Below are 27,651 nucleotides of genomic sequence, written 5' to 3' on the forward strand. Positions count from 1 at the left end.
GACTGGGGATTATTTTCTCCTTGGAGCAAAGAAGGTTAGGAGGAGATTAGAAGTGTGCACAATCAGTAATGTTTACTTCATGACAGCATGTATCTGATGATGTGCCTGTGAAGTTCCTTTGGACATATTGTCATATTGATAACAATATATAACTACAAAGCACCTTTGCTGAACAGAAGTATTTAGTAATTGGAGCCCTTAAAAAGGAAGACTTGTATTTATATAAAGCTTTTCAGGAAATACCAAAGAACTTTTAACAAGTGTCACATTGGCTCAGTTCTATCAGATGGTTATGGGTTTCAGCACCACCCCTTGGGTTTCTGCTGTTTCACCCACGGGGAAAATGATGGGCACAATAGTGATTCTTTTCTGAATGATTTTGCATATAAATGGCCGGAAAATCTTACTGATTTTTGTTTAAATTCCTGATATAGTTTCCTAACAAATGGAATGCTTTTACTATAAAGGGTGGTAGTGGAGAGTTGACAGAATTAATATATTTTAGAGATTGTCAGAAAGCCTTCTCATACTAACATTCTTGCAATCATTTTTTAGAGAGCAAATTGGAGAGAAATAGTGTTGCTGCTTTCTTGCTACTTATTAAGAACTTTATCCAAAATCATCCTATAAACCAGGAGAATCTCATCCAGTGCAATGGCCCGGCTATCATGGGTGCCCTGCTGCAAAAGGTAAGGCCTGAATCCATGAACACTACCTCATTATTCCTTTTTGTTTTGCACTATTTATTTATTTTTGTAACTTATAGTAATTTTATGTCTCTGCACTTTACTGCTGCCGCAGAACAACAAATTTCATGTCATATAAGTCAGTAATAATAATTTTGATTCTGATTCTGATGTGATGGTTTCCAATTACTTAAGAAAGAGAGTTGAACATTACAGACAGCATATTTTCTGGCTTTTAAATCCATCCCATTGTTAATTGAAGACAGCTCAGACTACTTGTGGAACTGAGGTTATGGTCAAAATTTGATTCCCAGTGGGTACACAACTACCCCCAGCAGAATAGGGATAGTCACAATGATTAAGCAGAAGGCATTCTTCAGAATTTGGAACATGAGAACACAAGTAGGCCACTCAATCCCTTGAGCCCACTCAACCATTTAATTAGACTGTAGCTGATTTCTACCTCAACAGCATTTATCTTTGCTTCATGATCCTTAATATAATTACCTAACAAAGCTCAGTCAAACTCATAGTCAACATTTCAGGTCAAGACCCTGCATCAGGACCTGACCCAAACCGTTGACCATCCCTCTGTCTCCACAGATGCTATTTGACCCGCTGAATTTCCCCAGCAATTTATGTTTTGCCCCAGATTCCAGCATTTGCAGTCTCGCTTGTGTCAAACTCAGTTTTGAAAACTTCAGTTGCACCAATGTCCATTGCCATTTCGGGCACAGAATTTTGAATTTCTTTTTCCTTTGTGTGATGGACTGCATCTGAGTTTCCATCATCAATGAGTTTGCTCCAATTTTGAGAGAATGACCTGTGCAGAACATACAGCACAGAAACAAGCCATTCAGCCCAATCAGGCACTTGAGCTCCAGTAGAACCTCCTCCCCATCCTCCAATTTATTTCTTATGACCACCTGTTCTCTTCTCCCTCAAAGAATTATCTATTCTCTCCTTAACCGTTGCTATATTTTTCACCTCAACCACTGCTGGTAGCAAGTTCCATATTGTTGCCACTCTTGGGGTAAAATAAAGTTTGTTCTGAATTCGCTATTCGATTTATTGGGGACTATCTTACGTTGATAGCCTCCATTCCCACATATTCTTTCCCACAAGCAGAAATGTCCTCCCAGTATGTTTTTGTTTTGAAACTCTTCTAAATTTTCAAAATCCCTATTAGATCATCCTTCAGCCATCACTTTTACAAAAGAAGAAAGGCCCAAGCAATGCATCCTTATCTGATAGGTATAATCCGGTACATTTCTAGTAGCTCCTTTGTAAATATTATTGCATTCTCTCCAGTATTTCTGTATTCTTTTTATTTTGACCAGATCTCAAATGTGATCTAGCGCTTGATATGTTAGTATGACTCCTGTACTTTAATGCCATTCGTCAAGGAATAAACCATAGTGCGTCGTTTACTTTGGTTATAACTTTATTAAGTTCTAGTGCTGTGTGTATTTTTTGTATTTCTGCCCTAGTCCACGTAGATTTTTATTTTCTTTCCTTCCAAAATAGTGCACTACCAATGTTTTAACAGTGTTTAAATTAATTTATGAATCATTTGCACATTCTTCATTTTGTTTCAATATCTTCATGTGATTTCCTTACTATGGGATTTATATTCTCTGTGGATTGCGAACATCAATCCCTGAGCTACAAGCGGCTCCAAACAAGGCTTCCTCATTGATTAGTTCTCTGCAGTAACATGACACAATCCTTTAATAGGTAACAGCCTTAAATCAACAATTAATATTCACATCTAATATTATATATGCTACAGTTACTATTGACTATTACCCACTGCCTAAATTGTCACCATCAGTGGATTTAAAAATTGTATTTCTTGATTCCAGAGCCTAACTCATTAATTAATTTAAATTCTTGATTCCCTCATTCAGAGGAATTAATTTCTCTGTATTTAGCCCCATGAATTCTTTTAACATTTTAGATTTCTTTGTTTTCTATACTCAAGGAAATTAAAGTTCAGTTTTTACAAATCATCTTCATGATTTAACCCTCAAAGCCTGGTGTCATTCTGATGAATCTGCAAACTTTGGTTGAACCTGAGACACTTGCAGGGAGGGAGACATTTGCAGGGAGAGGGGGAGAGAGAGACAAGCTAGAGTGTTCAATGGGGAAGTGTGACCATCTGAAATTTGCCACAATTTTACAGTTCTGTGAAGCTGCACTCGTAGGACATCCACTCCTCTTCCAGTTTACTCAATATCAAATCCTGACTTAACATGATTGATGAGACATTGAAAATCAATTTTTACTTTGTGTATATAACCTATGTTGTACCTGATCTGAGAATGTTTGGAACATTGTAGAGAGAAATACTCCTCATTTTCAAAAGGTGATAAGCTGTTTATTATTTCAAATTGCAGACCACCATCAAATTCTTCACTTCATGCACAAAAATAATTAATCTTCCCTCTGCAGGAGCTGGAACAGAAGTGGAGGTCCCCTTGAGAGCAGACTCACAGAAAAGTAACATTTCAAATGGTTGTCAGGGGTGTAACTTCCTTTGCTGCTTTATTAAACTTAACGAGGTCTCATTACAGTCAAAGGGTTTCATTAAACTTAATGAGGGGGTTTTACCAGACACTGTTATTTAAGAGCGAACATTATTCATAAACTTGTTAGTTTTACGCAAAAGTAAACTGCATTTGCAGAAACTTGGTAAATGGCAAGTCCTGTTTGACTGGAGTTCGAGTAATGGTTCTTACATCATGGAAGCACAGCTTCAAGGAATGGAGTAATAAACTGGAATTTATTCAAAAGTTACACTGCAGTTTTGGTGTATTAAAAAAGACAATAACACTGGTTAAGAGTGCATAGGAAAACACAAATCTAGAGTTAACCCAGGTGTCATAGGATTTAAGCAGTGGTTGTGCTGTGGCAAAGGCAGAGTTATGCATGGCAAAAGGTGGTTTTAGAGATAATATGGAAGTTCATGTCTTGGTCAGGTCTGATACCAAGATTGAGAAATGTCACAATCGCAAGTATATGGCAAGGAGGTAGGTAGTAGGGGAACCAAAGAAAATTGCTTCTGTCCTTTTAGTGGAGGAAACTTCTGCTCAGTTTTATTCAACAAACACGTTGTGGAGAGTGGAAGGGTCAGAGGAAGTGGTGAAAAGCCAAAAAAAACAGAAAATGTTGAAGATAACAGGTCAGACAAGATCTGTGGAAAGAGAAGTAGAGTTAATGTTTTGATCAATGACCTATCATCAGAATGGTGGTGTTGTTAGCTTACAAGTAGAAACTAACACTATATCTTATTTGGATGATGTAGCTATAGGGCAGCAAATAAATAAAAGATAAGGGGACCAATAATAGATCCTTGGGCACATAAAGGTAAAAGAAGAGAAGAAATTGAGGACTGGATAGAGAAGAACAGAACCAGGCAAGACTGGGCCTGCCAGCTGGATGACAGCAGTAAGGCACTGGGGATGTATAGTGTGATGTGATCACCAATGAAAGATCTGAAGATGGGTTGAAAAGGATAATAAAAGATGGAGGATTTCATCTCTGGTTATTAGTGCTAAATTTGCTATTCCAGTTATTTTCAATGGAATGAACTTTAGAGTGCAAGTTACTGACAGGAAAACACAGCATATGCAGTTGGGGCAAATTTCCAGGCAGTTTTGTCACCCTCTGAAGAAAAGTGGGGTAATCTGTGTAGTATTTATCCCTCAACCAACCTCATGAAAATAAAAACATTGAGTTGTGTGTTGGTGGAAGCTTTCTGCCACTCATTGTCCCTAATATTTCTTCTATTGTAACAGTGACCACACTTGAAGAGACCTTTACATGCTGATCTTTGAGATTAATGCATGCTTTTCTTTGATGCAGGTTCCAAGTCACAGAGTGGATATGAATGTGCTTATGGCCTGTCAGTTTCTAATGGAGCAAGCAGCCAGTGAAGGCAATAACCTTCTCCTCCACTATCTGTACCAATACCTGCTCTTTGACTTCCGCATCTGGAGCCACAGTGACTTTGCTGTTCGATTAGGTAGTGCTTAACAAACTTTTTGCTTGTCCGCAAAACACTCGCCATACACAAGGGAGAATGTTTGGGGAAAGGAGTGGATCAGGTCACATCTTCAGTGAAAATAGTCCACCCAATGCTCTCCCCCCACCAACCACCCCCATGAAAAAAATGTTCTCTCCAAGTCAATGTCAGCAAAATATCTTTGAAATTTGGGCTGTTTTTCCAGTCAGTGTGGTTGCACACTGAACTGCCAAATCCGGCCAGATCTAATTTAATTCCCACCTCCCCTTGCAGTGTGTTTAAAATTAAAATTGATGAATACATTTACATTGGGAAATCCTGAATATCTTGAACTTCTTAGAATATTATAAGAAAAGTTCAATGAAGCTCAGGGAATGCTGACCAGGATGACCAAGTGTTGGGGTGGAGAGGACAGAACATGATGGGAGGGCAAGGCCAACATTTCTTGCACTTTGGGTGTTTGATACAATTGATTGGCTTCCCAGACACCGTACAAGACAGAGACTCAGCCACCTTTATGGGACTGGGTGACTGATGAATAAGGATAGCAAGTTTTCTTTCTTAAAAGGGTATTAGTAAACTGGATAATAACTTTCCAGCACCTTTTTCATCACTTTAACTGATGCAATTATTTCCAGAATTCAAACTCTTATTTTGCCATGGTGGTGGGGGGAGAGGGGGTTGAATTTGTGCTATCGGGATTATTGGTGTAAATCACTATTTTATTAGCCTTGTTGCATTTGATGTTTTTTGGGAAGAATTCAGTGAGCTTCATTCTGTTGTACTTTGCCTGACTTGATGCTATTCATATGCTACATTTTAGATTGTTGATGCCCCTCACCTTTGTGAGCACACATTATTGTTTTACTCTCCCTCTTTGAAAATTCATCATTAGGACACGTTTGTCATTACCTATTACTTTGCAATGCCTCAAGAATGAAGCTTTCTGTTAGTTCATCTCAAGTTTCAGCCTTTCCAAAAATGCCTGGTCTTGGTAATTTGAGATTAATGTGGGACAGTCTGTGTGTAAGTGGTGAAAGTCAATGATCTGATTGTCTTTACATTCACAGGGCACATACAGTACTTATCCACGATCACCAAAGATCACAAGCAGCGTATCAGAAAGAAGTATGGTGTGCAGTATGTACTGGACTCTATCCGGACTCACTATGGGTGAGTGGAAAGGTTCCTTTTGTGAGGCATGTGGGTTGAAGATGGTGAATAAACTTCAATTAGTTACTGGTTATACAGTGTAGGATTACTTATTGTTATAGTAGTGTGTTAGTGGTTATTCACAGAGTCAGAGTTACTGTATAGATACTGTTCACTCAGCAGAGTACACAAATGAGTATGGAGATTTTTAAAATCATTTTATCTCTTTGTGATTATCCTTGGCAGGGGTACCATCTATGACCTATCTTTTAATTTGGTAGTGGCCCACATTCTTGTAACTTAAAGCTGTGATACAACAATGGTTTATTAGGGTACCTCAGAAAGTAGATTAGCGTCAGCTATGTTGGTGACCTGGGCCAGACTGAATAAGGGTAGCATGTTTGCTTATCCAAAGAGCATTAGTTGCTTGTGATTCAAACTACTGAACAAAAATTAAGCTACCAGGCAGTCAGATATGCCAACGAATGACCACAAATGAAGGATGGAGTGGTTTGGCAGTTTCTTTAATATTTGCCCCCTTTTTTTCAGTGCACAGAAGGATAACCAGGTCACAGCTGATGTTAAAACAGTTCAGCTATCGATCTTCAACCTGCTTAAGGATTTCATTTATAAGGCAATTTCAGCTGAGGAGTTGCAGAGCATCGTTTCCTACATGGCAGCTGTGAATGATGAAGATCAGGTAAGGAAGGGGAGGCTGGTATTCGGAATGCAACCAGAATCTACATTCCTTAGAATTAAGACAATAGGTGATTTCATCAAAACAAGATATCTTTTTTGGCATTTGACAGGCTTAGGTACTGAGAAGTAGACTCCTCTGACTGTGTGGGGTTAACATTGCAAAATAAAGGGCCATCCATTAAGGACTAAGGTGGGAAATTTCTTCACTCAAAGGATCACAATTATCTGGGGTTCTGTCCCCCAGATAGTCATGGATGGTTGATCACAGTGTGATCAAGATTGAGAATGTTTTACAGAGAAAGTAAAGGGATATTGAGATTGTGCAGGAAATTGAAATGGAAATAGAAGAATAACATTAGCTTATTCAATAGTGGAAGAAGTTCAAATGGCTCAGTGGTCCACACAGTTTCACACCAGTTCAGGCCTTTTTCAAAATCCATTGAGTTCTTATCAAACCAAGTAATGTTTCCTTTTTTTCCTTAACCAGCACTCTCAGCAGCAACAAAAAACAATTTGTATTTGTATAATGTCTTTAATATCAGAAAATATCACTAGATGCTTCACAAGTGGGTAATGTATTTATACTGACATAAGAACAGGAGACCAAAAGTTTGATCAAAGATTTGGGTTTTAAGGAAGGCTTCAAGGGTGTAGAACTGGAAGCTTCAAGATGGAATTTTATAGTTCAAGGGCTTAAGCAGGATTGCAGATAGGAAACCAAAGTATCTCAGTGTTTTACATAAGAGTCCAGAGATGGAGAAAGACAGAGTTCCTGAAGGGTTAGAGGTTCCGGTTGGAGACTGTGGAATGATTTCACAGAAGGAATTCAACATGTAAAGTGAAGTCAGTGGATCATAAGCCAACGGTATAAAACTAGCATAGTGAAGTAATAGTTAAGCATTCCTTGTTAATATTAGGGTAGCAGCAACTGAGATTTGGAATATCTATAAGCTAATAAACTAAGTTTGGTCTTTTTTATCTACGATTAGGTTTACTTCAGTGGGTCAGGCAGCATCTGTGGAGGCAGAGGGATAGTCGACGGTCCCTCTGCATAGATGCTGCCTGACCCATTCAATTCCGCCAACAGTTTGTATTCTGCCACTTACCACATGACAAGACTCCAAAAAAACAGGAAAAAAATAGGAGAGCATATGAAGTAAATCTAGAGAGACACAAGAGTCATAGAGTTATACAACATGGAAACAAACCCTTCAGCCCAGCTCATCCATGCCGACCAAGTCGCCTATCTGAGCTAGTCCCATTTGCCTGTGCTTGATCCATATCCCTCTAAACCTTTCGTATCCATGCAGCTGTCTAAATCAAATAGTGAATTCAGAACAAAACTTTATTTTTACCCCAAGAGTGAGAAGAACATAAAACTTGCTACCAACAGTGGTTGAGATGAATCATGAATGAACTGGAGACCTTTCACATGTGAGACAAACATGATAACTGCTACACTAAAGAAACAGCCACAAATTACATGCACGCCGGTACACCTGCCTTTGTGGATGCTAACTTTACGGATAATGTTGAAGGGCAGCATTTAGATAAGTGGAGGCAGGAAATAAACTGAACTAGCTGTGTGATCATGGGGAAAAAAGCTATTGCAGCTAATTCTGTGACAAAGGTAGTTTAGATAAGAATGGATCCAGGCAAATGCAATCCCACCCAAACAGACGACAGTGGAGAGACATTAGAGGAGGTTGGCATGGCTAACATGTCAAAGGTTGCTGACAGGTTGAGGAGGAGCAACGGATTATCTTTGTTATGATCATCAAAGTTACTAGTGAAACCCAATATAAGAGCTTCTGCCACGGAGACAGAAACTTAATTGGAGTTTGTATGTTCAAAGAAAACTAAAGAGGTTGGAGATGGGATGAGTTTCAAAGGACGGTAAAATCATTGTGTTTTTTATCAAGAAACATGACAACTGCATATTTGAAGAAGACAGAAGCAATATCCAAGAAGGTCTAGTCATAAATCACGTCAGATAGCTTGGGGACTGGGAAGAGAAATTGGGTTGATAGCAACTTAGCATGAATAAGATTCAGAGAGCAGGCAGTGAAATGTCAGCTAGGTCATGCACTCATGTTTCTGTGGTGGGGCTTGGACCACAACCTTCTCACTCAAAGGTATGACTACCAATACCGAGCATGGCTGACACAAGTCCTTTCCGTTAGGATTTCAAATGCTTTTGGTGTGACCCAATGTTGGCTATTCTTGTTTTGTTGCTTGCTAAGTCCTCAGAGAATAAAAGTTCTTTTTTTTTTCCAGCTCCATGGTATTCTGGATGTGTTGCTCAGTCTGTTGAAGGGAGCTCCTTCTCGAGACCAGCTTTGCACCTTACTGTTTGAGCCTGGCAATGTGGAGGTGTTTTACTCACTGATCCTACAGAAGAAATATTCAGATGAAGTGCGTGAGAAAATCTTTAGGGTGAGTTGCTCTTGAATCAATGTGCTTAATTTTAAAATTAAAAGGAAAGACTTACTGGACAAAAGAAGAAGAAGGTTTATCTATTTTATATACTGCCCATACGATGGTGATTATTAAATTAATTAGAAATTATTGCAGTGAAATAGGCCTGACCATTTCAACTCCTTCTGAGAAACTCATCAATCTAAAATATTAAATCTGTTCCTCTCTCCACAAATCCTGATTGATATGTTTAATCTTCCCCCTTTTTCTGTTTGCAACATGTTTCAGATTTCCAGAATCCACTGTATTTTGCCCTTGCAGTACGATATCCTCTGTGCAGGCAAAAATCCCATACCCGTTTTTCCACATTCTAATCTATTCTTAAGTGGTTCTGTGCTTGTAGATCAGAGACCTTCAGTTTAAATTCCATTGTATCATGCTGTGAAATTAAATACAATAAATTTTCTACTTTGTGGCTTGCCCCAGGAAATCATGAGAAAAATTGTTAATAGTCTGCCGGTCTATAGATGTGTTCAAAGAAGGAAACAGCTACTTTTAAGTGGCTGATCTTGGCAGCAGAATCCAGTCACCCACTACTTGGTTGATTTCTTACGGAAGATTTCTCGCTTTCACTGCCTGGACAGACTGGATCAGTCACCCTTTATTACAAACTGTTCGATTTGAGACTACTAGCTCCAACAGACAGATGACCCGCTACATCAGGTCACCTGGTGTTCTCAGGATAGTTAGGGTTAGGGAATTAATAACGTGAATGTTGCCCACATCTTAAGAACTAATGTGTGGGTATTTATTTTAAGTAGCCAGGACCTTCCTCAGAGCTGTTCATGCTCCACTGGCAGAGGTGTGAGGAGAACTTTGTTCATTCATGTGTCTAATGGAGTTCCAAAGCATTTCCATTTGGAGATACAGATGAGCTGTGATCTTGTTTGAATGGTAGAACAAGCTTGAAGGGTTGGTCCCACCCCTATCATGAGCTGGATTATAAAATCATCTTGGATGACTGACAGAGATGGAAGCCTGTTTAAGTTCCATTGGTAGGAAATAATTTATGCTGTCTTTTTTAATGTTCCTCTGGCCAGCTAATATACAAGATGTTAAAGTATGAGAAAGTTAATGAAAGAAGCAAACTGCGGCTGAAGCTAAAGGATATTGGGTACCAGGGTTTGACTTCTTTCCTGAATGACTTTCCTGCCTCAGTGTCACTCATTCGGTGCCTCTCGGAGCAAGTGCTGTGCTCGGGTAAGTACCCAAGTTACTCTAACTCGTCTTGAGTGACACTGTCATAGTGTTGCTTCAGTGCTGAATAGAGGAGCCACCTTTTCCCTTCATTTTTTTTCTTTGGTTTTTCAAGGAGTTATATTTTATCGGGCCTCAGATTATAAATACTGCCCAGAATCTCAAAAATGAGATAAAAACTCAGATGATTAAATTATAAGGACAGGTCATATAACTTTAGTTTCCCTTTAATATTGGAGATTGAGGGGTGATCTGATCAATGTCCTTAAAATGCTGAAAGTAAAGGCTCCAGCTTACAGCCAATGTAATACAGTTTGGCATGTAGTAACTGCTATATGAAAATCAGCAGCCAATTCGTACACAGCAAGGGCACACAAGCAGCATGAGAAAATGAATAGTCAATTAGTGTTGTTAACTGAAGGATCCACCTGAAAAGAAAGCTAGTTCAATGTCTCATCCAGATCACAAAGAACATCATTCATCATCTCTATTTAGTGCTGATCTTGCTTTTTATTTAAGATCCTGTTCCAAATTACAAGGACCTGGTTGCTGTGGTTTATCTGTCTCACAAAGCAGACCTGACTGTGCGGCTGGACGTCTGTCGAAAGGTAAGTGAAACAACACACCCAACAACCTCAATTATTACTTAACTTTGCAAAAATATTTCTATCACGGTATATATTTGCCCAGCTATACTATATAGTATACTATATAGCAGCGTATAAAGACAGCTGCATTAGACCAGCAGTATTGTATTACATATACAGGTGTGCTAACCTCAGTAATACACAGAATGTTCATGAGTCTATGAAGCTTGTCATTGTATTGGGTCAGGAATTTAGAAGTTAAGTGTTGACATTCCATTGTGTTGAGTTGTAAATTTGAAATCAATAAATCTGGTACTTTTTAGACTATGCCAACTATATCCCCCACACATCCTCATCCATGTAACTTTCCCAGTGGGGGTCACAGGATGGTGATCAAGAACAGGCTTTGAATTCTCTCTTTCAGACCTAGGGGACACTAGATTTAACACCCCAGCCACCAATTCAACGGCAATGCCTCTTGATGATATTATTCCCAACACAATGGTCAAGTTCAGAATCTTCCCTACCTCCAGTTAGTTAGCACCTTTGGGAATAGAGCTGTATATGGGTGGCTGCCTTTAGAATGTAGAAATAAAATGGGAAAAAGACTCAGTAAAAATAAATGAATAGTATTTTGTCCTTGTTTATGAAAAGAATGGACACAGCTGAAACAACAAGGAGGTACGTGGATTATATTTGTTCTTGGGATATGTGTACTGACAGAAAGGCTAGCATTTTTTTGCAAATCCCCAGTTACCCTGATGTACCCTGATTTGACTTACTTGGCCTCTACAGAGGGTACTAAGAGCAATCACAATGAATGAGGAGAGATTGAAACAGAATTTCATTGGGTTTGAGCACAATCAGACAATTTTTTGGTCAGCCTACAAATAAAAAGATTTTTTTAATATGCTCTCAAAGTTTGCTTTGGAGTGATTTGAATTGAAAAAATGATCTGCATTTATTTAGCACTTTTAGTGTAGCAATATGTCCCACAGCGTCTCAGAGGAGGGTAGTTGGACAAAGTTCACCAAAGAGGAATACATTAAGACTGATGACCAAGTGTTTGGAAGAGGGAGGGTTTTAAGCAATCCATTAAGAAGAGGAGAGAAGTGCAGAGACAGAGGTCTGGTAAGGGAACTTCAGAGTTAGGTGCTTAGGGTCAAAAGTCACAACTGACAGAGGAAAGGCAAAGGACTTGGATGATGCATGAGAGATCAGAGCAGAGCAGGACTTAACTGATACCATGGGGATGATTTAAATTAATTAGATGGGGAAGATATACAAAGATGAAACATTAGTGGAAATGCATTGTGCACAGAGAGATGAATAACATTAGAATAAATAATATGTCAGAAATAGGAAGGGTCAGGCAGGGGGCAAATGCAAGCCAGACTAGGAATGTATCTGCTTAATATACAGAGTTTGGCAATTTAGGTTAGCACACTACAGGCAGAAATAACTGCATGATGATCATTTACAATATAATGCCAGTAACTGAGGCATGGTTTATATAAGCGGAGAAATAAGCACTTAATATTCCTAGCTGAATTATGTTCAGGAAAGTTACAGAAGGAAAAATGGAGGGGTGGAAGCTTGAGCTTGACCAACAATATTGTTGCAACATCAGAAAGGGATTAAGTACTTGAAGGTTCAAAATCGATGGATTTTTAGATATCAAGGGAGTCAAGGGAAGGGGTGGGGTTATGCAGGAAAGTAGTACTAAGATAAAGGATCAGACATGATCTTACTAAATGGCAGAGTAGGCATGAGAGCCCAAATAGCCTACTCCAGCTTCCATTTCGAAAGTTTACTTTCATGTATAAAACTAAAATGTATTTATTTAGAATTTGTGAACAATAGAGGAATAATTCCACTGCTGACCATATTTTATAGGCTACCAAATAGTGGGAAGGAAATAAAGAGGTAGAAAGGTGAAGGAACTACAGTGATAATCTATTACATCTATTAATAAACAAGATGTAGGTGTCACTGACAAGAAAATAGTGACAAGTCACCACCTTGAAATTTAAGAGGTGATTTGATGGAGGTGTTAGAAAAATGTTTCCAATAGCAGAAGGGTCCGTAACAAGAGTACAATGATTTAAAGTAACTGGCAAAATACCCAGAGCCGCTGTGAGGGAAAGATGTTTCCTGCAATGAGTTATTATGATCAGGAATGCACTGTCTAACAGTAACATGGAAATGGGAATTGGATAAATATTTGAAAAAGAAAATGTATTGGACAATGGGGAAAGAGCAGGAGAATGTTGCCAGTTGGATTGCCAAACTAAAATTTCAGCACAGGTGTAGTGCATCAAGTATCCTCCTTCAGTACTGTATTATTCTGTAATTCTATTGCAGAAATGCTACAGTGAGTTTGAGGGGTAGGGAGAGGCTGGGCCATGGATGGCTTTGAACACATGAATGAGAAGCATCAAACTGAGGTAGAAGGGAACCCAGGGTTAATGTAAATCGATGCATATAAAGATAATTATTTGCCACCTCTAGATTCTATCCAAATACCATATCTTCAGTCAAATGACCTATTAAGTTTAAAGCATAATATTTTGATGAAAAGACTTTTTCCCCCCCAAAACAACACCTTAAACCAGTGGGTCTGGAGCAGGCTGCCATAGAAGGGCCTGATCTGAGATTAATTAAATCGATATTGAAAAGGCAGTTTTAGGATTATGTTGACATTTAATAGTCATTGTATTCACCCCCTTCTTCCTGCCCCAGGAATAATTGCAGGAAGAACAACTGTTCCCTTGTATTATAGGGGTCAAAGATTGGAAAAAGAAGATTTAGAATTTCATACCTGAATGCTATAAATGCAGCTGGGTTATTAGGGAAATTAGTTTATTCTTGTTCTGGACTTTAGACTTGCTTATCTCCTTTCTAAATTACCTTTTCTAGCTTTTTCACCTTATTTACTCTCAACAAGACATTGTGCGTCAATTGGCAAAACAGGCTGGATGGCAGGACAACTTGACCAAACTCTACGTCAAAGAATCATACGAGTCTCGAGAGGCCAGTCTATCAAGCTCATTTGCCAGCTACTCCATGGACCTACCTAAGAACTCTTATCAGAACCAAGAGCTTATCCAGGAACAAGATAAAGAGATGAATAATCGGACAAGTAGTCAGTCAGACTTCCAGGATTGTGAGGTCTTTCTTCCCTTCAACATGGATCTCAACGATGACATTTCAGAAGGGCATTCTGATCTTTCTATGTCTCCTGGTTTCCCTTCTGGCAAGATGAAGGCTTTTGACTCCTTGAACTTCAAATCATTTGACTCTTTGGAGCACGGTAATACAATAGACAATCCTATCTCGAGTGAAGTTGGCCTACCTGACATAGCTGAAGATGCTTTCTATCAACCCCAATCACCTTTCACAGTCCCATCTTTTGACTTGGGAATGGACGTGGGGAGTGCCAGTTCCTTTACTACCTTGGAGAGTGGAAACCTGACTCCAGTCAGCAAATCAGAAACACCATCTCCTCTGGAGAGTTTCAAACCCTTCCCAGGTATTCGAACATGGAAAAGTTCCAGTTTATCCAATGTCCTGGATGACAGCAGTTACCAAGAGAATCTCCCCAGTGATGATGCTTCCAACACCAGCAATCCACAGGTAACAGGATGCACCATCGTCTTTGTACAATATTTCTGTTTTCATGTATTCATTTCTGATCCTGCACCTCAGGAATTAGAGGAGTTGCAGACTTAGCAAAAAGATAATGACACTAAAGGGTTAAATTCTGAGAACAGCTAGATCACCTTGTATTATTAACCATTTGTTTGCACAAGCAGTGAAAAAATCTGGAATTCTTTGCACCAAAGATCTGTAGATATTGGAGAAAATAGATCTTTTTAAGGCAGTGACAGATCTCATTTAGGCAAGGTATATGGAGCAAAAACTAGTCATTAATACTTAAGGATAGATCTTCGAAGATTCAATTGGATGGGAGAGCAGGACAAAGTTATTTAAGATGGGGAATGGATGTGGGGAGTTCCAGTTCCTTTACTACCTTGGAGAGTGGAAACCTGACTCCAGTCAGCAAATCAGAAACACCATCCCCCACATGGAACTATGACGTACCAGGGACCAAAACATTTTTCAAGTTTTAGCATCTGTTGTCAGAATCTTAGGCAGGCTATAGCACAGTAGGCTGTCCCCAGCACATTCCCAGTAATGCAAAAATACGCATTTCACTATGTGTTTCGATGTACATGTGACTAATAAATAAATATCTTAATATCTTATCTTAAATCACCATGCCCACTACCTTCTTGCTATGAAAAGTGAGAATCAAGGCTTGCACTCTTCCAGGGCAGGTGGGACCTGTACAACTGTACAAGAAGGACAGGTTGCACCTAAATTGTAGGGGAACCAATATCCTCACAGGGAAGTTTGCTAGTGCTACTCAGGAATGTTTAAACTTGCATGGTGGAGATGGGGGAGGAGGTGTGGGGGGTGGAAGGTGGAACCAAAGCAGCAGGACAGCATGTGGAGGAAGGTAAAGGTTAGGTCAAGTAAGGCTGAAAGGAAGGGCAGGCAGGTCCAAGTTAATGAGCACAGATGGGCCAAAGTGTATTTATATCAATGCAAGGAGTATTACAGGTGAGGCAGATGAACTTAGAGCCTGGATTAGTACATGGAACTATGCTGTAGCCATTACAGAGCCTTATTATAGAGAAATTATTGGAGAAGATTCTTAGGGATAGGATCTGTTCACATCTGGAAAAGCATTGACTTGTTAGGGAGAGTCAGCATGGCTTTTTGAGGAGGTGACAAAGATGATTGATGTGGGTAGAACAGTGGATCTTGTTTACATGGACTTTAGAAAAGCTTTGGACAAGGTTCCTCATGTTAGGCTGATCAAGAAGATTAAGGCACATGGGATCCATGGAGACTTGGTAAAAAATTGGCTTGGCCAAAGGAGACAGAAGGTAGTGGTGGAGGGGGTGTTATTTTGACTGGAAGTCTGTGACCAATGGTGTTCGCAAGGATCAGTGCCGGGACCTCTGTTGTTTGTGATATATATAAATGATTTAGGTGAAAATGTAGGTGGGCTGATGAGAAAGTCTGCAGTCAACACAAAAATTGGCAGGGTTGTGGATAGTGAGGAAGGTTGTCAAAGAATTCAGCAGGATACAAACCAGTCAGAAATGTGGCAAAGAAATGGCAGATGAATTTTAATCCAGACGTGTGAAGTGTTCAGCAGGTCAGGCAGCATCTATGGAGAGAAATAAACAGTCGACATTTCAGCTTGAGACCCTTCTTCAGGGCTGGAAAGGAAGAGGGCGGAAGTAGAATAAAAAGGGTAGGGGGAGGAGCACAAGCTGCCAGGTGATGGGTGAGTCCAGGTGAGAGGGGGAAGGTAGGTGGGTGGGGGGAATGATGAAAGGAAAGGTTGATGAAAGGAAATGATGTGAGATCCTGGGAGGTGATAGGTGGAAGAGGCAAAGTGCTGAAGAAGAAGGAATCCAATAGGAGAGGACAGTAGACCATGGAATAAAGGGAAGGAGGTGGCAGGTTGGTAGTCTCCAACTTGATGGCATCAACATCAATTTCTCTAACTTACGGTAACCACTCACTTCTGGTTTCCCTTTATTCCCCCCCCCCCACCTCTTTGTTTTCCCTCATTCCTGTGGACCCCTTCTCTTTCCCCTCCCCCCCCCACGACCTGCCCATCGCCCCCATCTGCTTCCCCACCTCCTCCCCTTTATTCCATGGTCTACTGTCCTCTCCTATTGGATTCCTTCTTCTTCAGCCCTTTGTCTCTTCCACCTATCACCTCCCAGCTTCTCACATCATTCCCTTTCATCCCCCCTCCCCCATTACCTGCCTTCCCCTCTCTCCTGCACTCACCTATCACCTGCCAGCTTGTGGTCCTCCCTGCTCCCCTTCCCCCTACCTTTTTATTCTGGCTTCTGCCCTCTTCCTCTCCAGTCCTGATGAAGGGTCTCGACCCAAAATGTCGACTGTCTATTTCCCTCCATAGATGCTGCCTGACCTGCTGAGTTCCTCCAGCATTTTGTGTGTGTTGCTCCAGATTCCAGCATCTGCAGGATCTCTTGTGTCTACGTGTGAAGTGTTGCATTTTGGGAGGTCAAGTTTAAGAGGAAAGTATACAGTAAATGGCAGGATCCTTGGGAATATCCATGTATAGAGGGATATTGGGGTGCATGTCCATAGTACCCTGAAAGTGGCAACACAAGTAGATAGGGTAGCGGAGATGTACAGCGTACTTGCCTTCATCATTCAAGGTGATGAGTATAGAAGTCAGGAAGTCATGATGCAGCTGTATAAAACTGGTTAGGCCACATTGAGTATTGAGTGCATTTCTGGTCACCATATTACAGGAAGGGGGTGGAGGGTCTAGAGAGGGTGCAGAAGAGGATCACCAGCATGCTGCCTAGTTTAGAGAGTATCAGCTATTTGGCGAGATTGGACAAACTGGTATTGATTTCTCTGGAACATCAGAGGCTGAGGGGACCTGATAGAAAAATGTAAAATTATGAGAGGCACAGACCAGGTAGATAGTCATAGTCTTTTTCCTGGGATGGAAATGTCAAATAGGGCATAGGTTTAAGGTGAGAGGGGGAATGTTTAAGGAGATTTACAAGGCAAGATTTTTTTCATGGTGGTAGGTGCCTGGAACACACGGTCAGGGAGGTGGTGGAAGCAAATGCAATAATAATGTTTAAGAGGCATTTGGACGGACACATGAACAGGCAGGGAATAGCGGGATACAGACCTTGTGAGTCAGATGGTATTATTTAGATTGGCATGGTTGGCACAGACACCATGGGCCAAAGGGCCTGTTCCTGTGGAGTACTGTTCTAGGTTTTAAAGCAAATGATCACCTCATGTAGTAATGAGATACTTGGTAAGTTGGTAAATTGGTTTATTATTGTCACATGTACAAAGGTTCAGTGAAATTTTTGTTTTGAATGCCATCCATACAGATCATTTCATTACAACAGTGCATTGAGATAGTACAAGGTAAAACAATAACAGAATGCAGAATTAAGTGCTACAGTTATAGAGAAAGTACAGTGCAGACAGACAATAAGGTACAAGGCCATAATGAGGTAGATTGTGAGGTCAAGAGTCTACCTTATCGTACTAGGGAACCGTTCAGTTGTCTTATAACAGTGGGATAGAAACTGTCGAGCCCGGTGGTACATGTTTTTGTATCTTCTGCCCGATGGGAGAGGAGAAAAGAGAGAATGTCTGGGGTGAGTGGGGTCTTTGATTACGTTGGCTGCTTTACCAAGGCAGTGAGAAGCGTAGACAGAGTCCATGGAGGGGAGGCTGGTTTCTTTGATGTGCTGAGCTGTGTCCACAATTCTGCAGTTGCTTGCAGTTTCGGGCTGAGCAGTTGTCATACCAAGACGTGATGCATCCAGATCTATGGTGCATTGATAAAAATCGGTGAAGGTCTAATGGAGAAACGCCAAATTTCTTTAGCCTCCTGAGGAAGTAGAAGCACTGGTGCACTTTCTTGGCCGTGACATCTACATGATTGGACCAGGACAGGCTACTGGTGATGTTCACTCCTACTAACTTAAAGCTCTCAACCCTCTCGACCTCAGCACCATTGATGTAAACAGCAGTGTGTGCACCACTCCCTTCCTGAAGTCAATGACCAGCTCTTTTGTTTTGCTGACATTGAGGGAAGGTTTGTTGTCATGACACCATGTCACTAGGCTTTCTATCTCCTTCCCGTATTCCAACATAAGTATTTGAGATTTGGCCCACTATGGTGGTGTCATCTACAAACTTGTAGATGGAGTTAATGCAGAATCTGACAACATATCTTTAACCTTTACGGACCTGCACTCTGTATCTCATCCATGCTCTACCCTGCTTGGGTGTTTGATGGCTCTGTGTAATGGGAATGTTGCACTATATCTAACCTCTGCTGTTGTTTGCCTGAAAACTAATAACTACTGACATTAAAAATGGAATATTGTTAGTAAAAAAAAAAATGAAATAGCACCTCAAGCCCAGCATTAATCCTCCTCTCAGGAACAGAACAGAACATATAACATTCCAGAAGTTGGTTTGAAAAAGTACTTCAGAGAATTGAAATTATATTTTGCACTGAAGCCTGAGCCTGTAATTTCTCTTCTCAAGCCTCTGGCACGTTCCTGACCACCTTAAATGAGATTTTAGAGTCCCTGGAAGCCAAAGGTTGATGTGCACATTTGACTGCTCCCCTATGAAGTGATTATTTTCTTGTTTTCTTCAACTTCCTCACCTCTTCCCCAGAAGATAGAAGCTCATGTTAGGGTCCCATTACATGTTCATTCTTTGGTACTTCAATCATGAGACAAAGTGTTAATCTTATTGAATTAGGTAGGGATGCATGGGAAAAATAGCATAGAAAGAGTCTGTTCAACCGAACCAGTCCATGACAGTGTTTATGCTTGACTTGAGCCTCTTCCTGTTTTTCCTCATCTAAACATCAGTGTAGCCCTTTATTCCCCTCTGCCACCTGCTTTCCCAGAGGGAATCTCATCAAAAAGAAACATTGAAGTTAAGGGCAGTCTTGTCATCATTCAACATCAACATAAAAAAAACTTTATGCCGTATTTTAAACCATCAGTCAATTAGCAATATAGCAACTCTATACATCCCTATGTGGCCACAGTCCTTCAGATTTGTGTTAATTCCCAAGTGTACAGTATCTCGTGGCTAGTGTCTCATATTAAGTGTGCAATACACAAAGCTTCTGCTCTTTTGCCTCTCCTCTATGCCCGTAGAGAGCTCAAATGCTTTGTGTATTTGGTCATTACAACAGGGCACAGCTCCCAAAACTACAGTCTGCTTGGCAAGTACTTGCTTGGCAATATAAGGTCAGAAAGAATTGGTGAAGAGCCTTCTTAAATTTAAAGAATGGAACTTTATTCCATCTTTTCATCACAAAGCCTTTTACTTACATTTCATCACCTATCCTACTGCTGAAACCTCATCCACTTATTTGACACCTCCAGAATCAACTGTTTCAAGGTTCTCCTGGTCAACAATCACTCCACAGCCTTAAGATCTACAGCTCATCAAAACTTTCTTGCTTTTATCCTATCCTGCATCAAGAACTATTCATTGATTAACCCCATCTTTGATGATGTTCATAGGTTTCCAATACTTCATTGTTTCTTCCCATATTTAAATAATTTTGATCAATCCTCCCCTATCTCAACAGCCTTGTCCAACCCTTCTTTTACCTTGATATTGACAGTCAAATAAGACCCATGATCAGGAACTGTTGCAATAGCAGCCCTCTTGCTGCTCTTAAAATCTCCTTCCTGTACCAAGATTTTGGTAATTCTTTTAAACCTCCCCATTGTCTTCCACCCATTTTGCTTGTATGTCTGTGGAGCTCCTGGGGTTGTTCGTGTACATCAAAAAGCTTGTAGTAGCAGTGTGGATCTGGAAAATTGCTGATAAAGAAATTATCTCAAATCACTTTCTTTTTCTTTCCCAGCAAACACCAGAGGAAGAACTTTGCAACTTGCTGACTAACATCATCTTCTCTGTAACATGGCGAGGGGTGGAGGGTTGTGAAGATGCAGCATGGAAAGAGCGAGGACAGGTCTTTTCTGTCCTGACCAAACTTGGGGCAGCTTGTGAGCTGGTGCGTCCACCGGATGAAATCAAAAGAAGGTTGGTATTGCATGTTAATGTTATTTAAGTGTAGGGTTTCCCCTTTAATTATCCATCCCTCTCCAAACCCAATTACCAAACTGAAGGAAACAACTGTTTAAAAAAAATTGTGGAATCCTTATTGAGAGTGCAGTTCTTTTTGGATTGTTTTATAAATTCCTGGCTTGAGTATACAAGAAAAAGAAAGGGAATAAGTTTTTTAAGTTTTGGAGAATCTGAGGAATCATGCTAAATTGAACATTAATAATCATAAATGAAAACAGAAATTCTGGAATTACTCTGCGGGACAGGCAGGTTTTTTCATCAGCAGAATGAAAAAAATGTTTTGGGTCAATGATATTTTCATTAATTTATTTTGGATTTCCAGTGTCTGTACTGTACAACTGACAGCTACGAAGGAAGACCAAACAGTTTAAATTTAATGGAATCAATTCTGAGTTCTCTTGCTTGGCATAATGGCTCCAAACAGAGGACTGTTGGTAGTCCTAATTTTGTTGCCTTCATTTTAAAGGAGCCTGACTCTAGGTGCCAAAAAATGCCACGTGTTTAATATGGTAACTGGGACCTCAGTTGTCAATGTAGGTAAAACTGATCACAGTGAATGGTGCAAGTTCCAATCAGTTCCATGAGTGAAAGGTAAAATTTGAAATATGTTTGTGGATCCTGGAGGAGTTGCATGGTCTCCATCATTTCAAAGCCCTAACACAATTGACCTTGCAATAGTTTTGCCCAGTTTATGGTGTTCAATTTAAGGAACACATTAAGGAACCCATTTGGGACCCTGAATAAGTTGCGAAAATATTGAGGGCGGCACAGAGGTATGGAGTCAGAAGGGGATGGCCTGGAAATCTGTAACATTGACTTCAGACACCTGAATGTCTTATAGTGTTAGGTCAAACACAGATGAGGAAACATCCTATTACCACCCAGTAATCCTCCCTCCCACCAAGTGTAGTTAAGTATACAGCATTCACCCTACGTGGAGAACTTCAATGTCCAGTGCCAAGAGGTCTCAGTAGCAGCACTGATGATAGATTTCAGCACTAAGTTCAGGCCCAGAATATGACAGGTGGTAAACAAAGGTCACTTGACCCCATCCTCCCCAATGTATCTGTTGTAGCAGCATGTTCATGGCGTTATTGGTACTGCACAGTCAATGTAAATTAGTACCCTCAACAGAGGAGCCCCTTTACCCCGTGATGTGGCACTACAATGGTGCTAAATGCAGTTGATGCAGAACTCAAATTTAGATGTAAATGAGGACCATCATCAGCAAAAGAATTGCACTCTACTAAAATCTAAGATGTTTATCAGCACCAGCTGCATCTCTGTCTAAACTCTTCAAGGTATCACCATTGGTGTCCACTCAACAATATGGAAAATCACCTCAATGTGTCCTGCCAAGAAAAAGCAGGATAAGTCCAATCTGACCAACTATTGTCCCATCAGTCGGCACTCAATCATCAACAAAGTGATGAATGACATTGTCGCCAGTATTATCACATGGCATTTACTCACCTATAAACTTATTGTGGATGCTCAGACTGGGTTCTTTCAAGCCCACTGGGTTTCAGATATCATTACTGCTTTGGTCAAAATATGGACAAAAGAGCTGAATTCCAGAGGTGTGGTAAAATTGACTGTCTCTGATATCAACAGCACATTTGACCAACTATGTTTGTCAAAGAACTAGGGTAAAATTGGTTGATGAGAATCAGGGGGGAAAATCGCCATTGGCTGGAGTCATACCTCACACAAAGAAAGGTGGTTGTGTTGTGGAAGTCAGTCATTCTAGCACTAGGACACTGCTCAAGAAGTTCCTCCGGCTAGTGTCCTGGGACTAAACTTCTTCAGCTGCTTCATCAATGATCTGCCTTCCAACAGGAGATCAGTGTGGGGATATTTACGGATGATTGCCTAATGTTCATTGCCTTTTTCAACTACTTTCCCTCAAGAAAGTATCCAACCTCCTACCCTTGATGTTCAATGGCATAGCCATCAGAATCCTTTATAATCCTAAGGGTCACAATTGACCAGAAGCTCGATTGGTTTAGGTGCCTAAATACTGTGCTGACAACATTGCATCAGAAGGTGGGTATCCTGTGGCAAGTAATTTTTCTTGCACTGTCTACAGGGAAAAACTGTGATGGAATCCTCTCCACTTCTGATGAGTACTCCTCCAACACTCAAAGTTGACAACCATCCAGCAAAGAAGTCCAGTTGACCCATTCATAATCCTAAACAATCACTCTCTCCACTACAGTAGTGATAGTGTGCACCACCTACAAATGCATTGTAGTTACTCGCCAAAGCTGAGCTAACAGTACTTCCCAAACCCATGACCTCCACCATCAAGGACAAGTGTAACATGGGAATACCACACCCTGCAGTTTCTCGTTCAAATTAGGAAACATCCTAACTTGTTAATGTATTACTGTTCCTTCATCACTGGATCTAAATGATGGAATTTTAAATCTAACAACACTGCCGAATACCTTCACTGGAAAGACTGCAGCTGTACAAGAAGGCGGCCCAACACTACCTTCACAAGGGCAATTAAGTGTAGGCAATAAATACTGGCCTTGCAAGTGACACCCACAGCTTGTAATTAAGAACGAAATCACATGGAAAGATCCCATAACATTTGTTGGTTGAGGGTTTAATATTGACCGAAACACCAAGCAAACTTTAGTGCTGTGACTTGAAAAATGACAGCGTTTATTGCCACGTGAATTTGCTGACTATTGCAACAGGGGTCTGTTTTCCATTTTGGCCATACTGAGTTACCCATCTCTTGTTCTTGAGTGTAAGATACCATTGTTTTCACAGTTAGATAAACGGAAAAGCTTCCTAACTGTATTCCTAATAATATCATCTACTTTTGTTAAACAATTTTGTGAAGTCTCACCTAATATCAGTGGAAAAAATAGTGTGAAATCATAATACTTTTAAAAAAAAAATCTCGTATTTCCGTACATGTTTCAACCTTGCTTTAAGCAAATTCGTAGACCAGAAGGAACTTTGGTTTTAAAGTCTCATCCAAATGAAAGGCCTCGAGCTATGAAGGACACTTTTAGCAGTGCATTGATGAAGTGGGGCTCTTGCGCAATTATGGCCCAATGGTCCAACCAAGTGAGCAAAGACTAATAAAGCAACTCCAAAATACCACCAAAGAAATAAAGTGGAATGTGAATAATAGAAAATGGCAGGAAAATGGAGGAGACTTCTTTTTCTTACACAGTCATTCAGGATTGAGGATGACTTACATCCACTCCAGCTTTGTGAGTTCTGAGGTAGCTAATGAGGCCATTGTGGGAACCATACTCTTTAAAAGATGGGGCAGAAGGTGACTGTCAGGGTAGGTGAGTGGCTAGCTTGTAAGGTGGTCTTCCATCGCATACACGGGGCTTCCTTGCATCTGATGCATGGCCTTGAGGTTCTTAATACCATCCAGAATGGTCCTTCTCCACTTTGAGCAGTCAATTGGCCACAAGTTCCCCAGAGTGGGAGGGTAGATGTTACACTTCTTCAAGGAAGCTTTGAGCACACTCATGATTCTTTTTCTCTATCCACCTGATAATCTTCTCCCAAGACAGAGCTTAGAATAGACTGCCTGTTTCAGGAGTCTGGTGTCGGGCATGCAAACAACATATCTTGCCCAATATAGCTGACTGAGATTAACCAGGGCATCAATGCAATGATGTTGACCTGGGAGAGGACATTGGCATTGGTTTGCTTGACCTTCCAGTGAAACTGGAGGATTTTTCAGAGTAAGCATTGTGATATTTTTCCAGTGCCCTAAGATGCTTGCTGTAAGTAGTTCATGTCTCAGAAGCACAAAGGAAGGCAGGGGTCACTGCTGCCCAGTAGACCATGAGTTTAGTGCTAAATCCAAGGTCTTACCAATGCTGAATAAATTCTGTTATAAAGTTGACGATGTGATTTTTTTTCTCTCTCTGTAAACTGCAGCCTGTTGGAGATGATGCTGGAGTCTGCATTCTCTGACATTAAGGATGCCACAAATATAATGCTGACCAGCCACATTCACAATGTTCTGAAACTGCTCCGACTGCTTCAAGACTTCCTCTTTTCAGAAGGCCAGAGCAATCAAGTGCTATGGAGTGAAAAGGTAAACAGTGGTTAGGGGTGTAGGGTAGCAGATGGTGAGGTGGTGGTGTTTGTCAGAGATGAATGGAGATTGGGCTTGTCTTAATGATACTGTGGAACTGAGAGAGGCATGCAAGTGCAGAGAGTAATGGGGTCCCTATGCCTTATAAGCCTGACCATCCCAGGTTCCATTACTAGCTAAAGCTGGGACAGTTCGTCTCAACTGAATGGGAAGCCTGTTGAAATGGAATTCCTCCACTCAACAGCATTGCTAGTGCCATACAGTCCCACTATATGAATCACAGCAGTTCAAGAAGAAAGCCCACTGCAAACTGGTGATGAATAGTATTTTGCCAATGACATCCATACCCATAATTATCATAAAAATTGCAGCTTAGTGTTGGGTTTGCAGGTCTTTGGTTTCCATTGTTGATCAGTCTTCTAACTCTTGCAAATGTTTGCAGTTTGATGTTGAAGGAGGATGGGAATAGACTGGTCTGTAATACTAGTCAAAGGACCTGCTGAGACTTGAAATGTTATGGTAAGAGAATAGCAAAAAACATAAATATGCAGAAAGAGATGTGTAGATATATCTATCGAGAGAGAGAGAGTACAATAAAGATAGATCAAGTGATTATTTACTGACTTTCCTGTTTTCAGATTTTGGAAGGAACCATTAACTTACTGGACAAACTTTCTGTTTGGTACCATTCAGACAATGGAACGTCTGACCTGAAGGAAATGGCTCAGATTGGCCTCAGGATTATCCTAGGCTACATTATACAGGATGATATGCAGGTTTGTAAATCAGCACAAGTGGCTTCTTGATCTCAACATTTGAGGCTTCAGCTCCTGAGAAGGAGACTGCTTGCTTCCCTCATCTACCTGACATCCTCCAGCCCTCTCTCGCATTCGGAAAAATTAAATCTATTAATCTCAGCCTTGAATATAATAAATGGAATGTCCACCCACCATCTTGTGATAGAGAATTCCAATACATACAAGCCTCTGCAAAAGAAACTTCTCCTCATCTTAGTTTTAATGGCCAATCCCTAATCCTAAGACTCCGACTCCTCATTCTAGATTCTCCATCTAGAAGGAACAACCTCACAGAATCTACTCTTTCAAATCCTTTAAAAATTTTGCAAAACTTAAAATATATAGGGTGATCATTTCTGTTCACAGGGCAGTCCCTTCATTTCAGTGAATCTGTACTGCACTACAATATATCCTCATTTATTGAAGGAGACCAAATTTGCACACAGTTCTCCAAAGTCATTAAAGTCCTGTATAATGTCAGCAAGGTTTTGTACTCTTTTGTATTCAAACCCTTTCGTCATGAAGAGCAACATAACATTTCATTTTGTAATTGGTTGCAAGGTTATTTCTGCATCTCATGACTCTGTGTGCCTAGATAACTCCATACACCAACACTCAATAGTTTCTCATAGTTTAACAAGTGTTCTGTTTTCATATTCTTCCTACCAATATTTCCCACATTGCACCACACCAGCCATGCTATTGCCAACTTGCTTAGCTTGTTTATATCTCTGCCGAGTCTTTGCATTCTCGCCTTCTTGTCTGGTTTTGTGTGACCAGCAAACTTGCATGTGTTATGCTCTGCCTTTTCATCTAAGTCATTAAACAGTTGTGAATAGCTCAGCTGCCAGTATCGATCCCTGTAGCACCCCACTTATAATAGTACACCAATCTGAAAATGACCCGTTCGTTTCTACGCTCTTTTCTGTTCTTTAATCAATCCTTTATTCATGCTATAACTCCCAACCACATGACCCATTAATTTATAAAATAACCTTTTGTGTGCTATCTCACCTAAAGCCTGTAGAACCACATCTACTCTCCACTGGTTCCCTTTCATATCCTTTCCTAATTACATCATCAAAAAACTCCTGTGACATTTGGCAAATATTTATTTTTCCTTCATGAAGCCATGTTGACTCTGTTTAATAATAATTTTCTAAATGACCTGCTACTATAACTTTGATTATAAATTCCAATATTTTGCTGGCATCTGATGTCTAGCTAACTGGTCCATAGTTCCTCTTTTTTACCTCCCTCCTTTTTTAAATAACTGTGTGAAGTTTGGTCACTCCCAAGCTGCTGGTTTACTACCGATAGATCACATGTACATTCATGGGAATTTTGAAATATTTCTTCTATTTCTGAACATGGATGGCACAGTAGTGCAGCAAGTGGTGCTGCTACCACACAGTTCCAGAGTCCAGCTTGGAATCTGACCTCACGTGCAGTCTGTGTGAAGTTCAAATGTTTTCCCTGTGATGCATTGGGGTCTCCCCAAGCTGCTCTAGTTTCCTCCTGTATCCAAAACGCATGCTGGTAGGTGAATTGGCTGCTGTAAATTACCCCTAATTTAAGTGCATAGTGGGAAGATCAGGGAGGAATTGATAATCACGAGAGAAAAGGTTACAGGGAAGTAGGTGGGGGAATGGGACTGTCAGGAATGATCTAACAGCCAACATAGACCTGATGTGCCAAATGGCTGCTTCCAATGCTGTAAGAGAATGGGAAATACCTTCAAACCTTTTCATCCAATTTTCAATATACTTTAACTAACTTACTTCTTGTGCATATATGGTTAGCTTTATTTAAATTCAAGTCTCTAATTTCCAACTAGTTTGTCTTCCTCTCACACAAAATTCTTTCATAATTGTGAATCACTGAAATTTAGAGGATGCAAGTCTTTTGGAAGTATTAAATTTTAGTCCGTTGAATTTATTTCTGTTAAGCTTGCAATTTTAATGGCAGATGCAACTGGGAGGTTACATAACCACAGCCCTCTGAGTCAATGTGCTAAATTTGGTGTCTCACTTTGTTAGTGATGCTGGGACTGTCTGACCCAGGAATGTCAGTCTGATAAATCTTTATCTGCCTTTGCAAAAGGTCTTATTTTTCCCAATTTTTTTTAAACATTAAAACTAATTTTCTGTTCTCAGATGCTTACAATCTGTATGCTGACTTATTAGCCATCTCTGTTTTATAGACCCCTAAATTCAAA

General features: G+C 40.3%; 1 protein-coding gene across 4 annotated transcripts in view; it reads left to right on the forward strand.

Annotated features, from left to right (window-relative positions):
* Positions 1 to 27,651, forward strand: part of nbeal2 (neurobeachin-like 2) — a 192,044-nt gene that overhangs the window by 113,691 nt on the left and 50,702 nt on the right. For all 4 annotated transcript variants that reach the window (XM_052022635.1, XM_052022636.1, XM_052022634.1 and 1 more), the window contains 11 exons: positions 556 to 689; positions 4,554 to 4,713; positions 5,784 to 5,886; positions 6,415 to 6,565; positions 8,842 to 9,000; positions 10,083 to 10,242; positions 10,759 to 10,847; positions 13,746 to 14,462; positions 20,329 to 20,507; positions 24,477 to 24,636; positions 25,275 to 25,412. In XM_052022635.1, the coding sequence (XP_051878595.1) occupies positions 556 to 689; positions 4,554 to 4,713; positions 5,784 to 5,886; positions 6,415 to 6,565; positions 8,842 to 9,000; positions 10,083 to 10,242; positions 10,759 to 10,847; positions 13,746 to 14,462; positions 20,329 to 20,507; positions 24,477 to 24,636; positions 25,275 to 25,412 (2,150 nt within the window). The remainder of the gene's footprint in view (positions 1 to 555; positions 690 to 4,553; positions 4,714 to 5,783; positions 5,887 to 6,414; positions 6,566 to 8,841; positions 9,001 to 10,082; positions 10,243 to 10,758; positions 10,848 to 13,745; positions 14,463 to 20,328; positions 20,508 to 24,476; positions 24,637 to 25,274; positions 25,413 to 27,651) is intronic.

Source organism: Pristis pectinata, chromosome 9, assembly GCF_009764475.1.
Source record: "Pristis pectinata isolate sPriPec2 chromosome 9, sPriPec2.1.pri, whole genome shotgun sequence".
NCBI lineage: Eukaryota > Metazoa > Chordata > Chondrichthyes > Rhinopristiformes > Pristidae > Pristis > Pristis pectinata.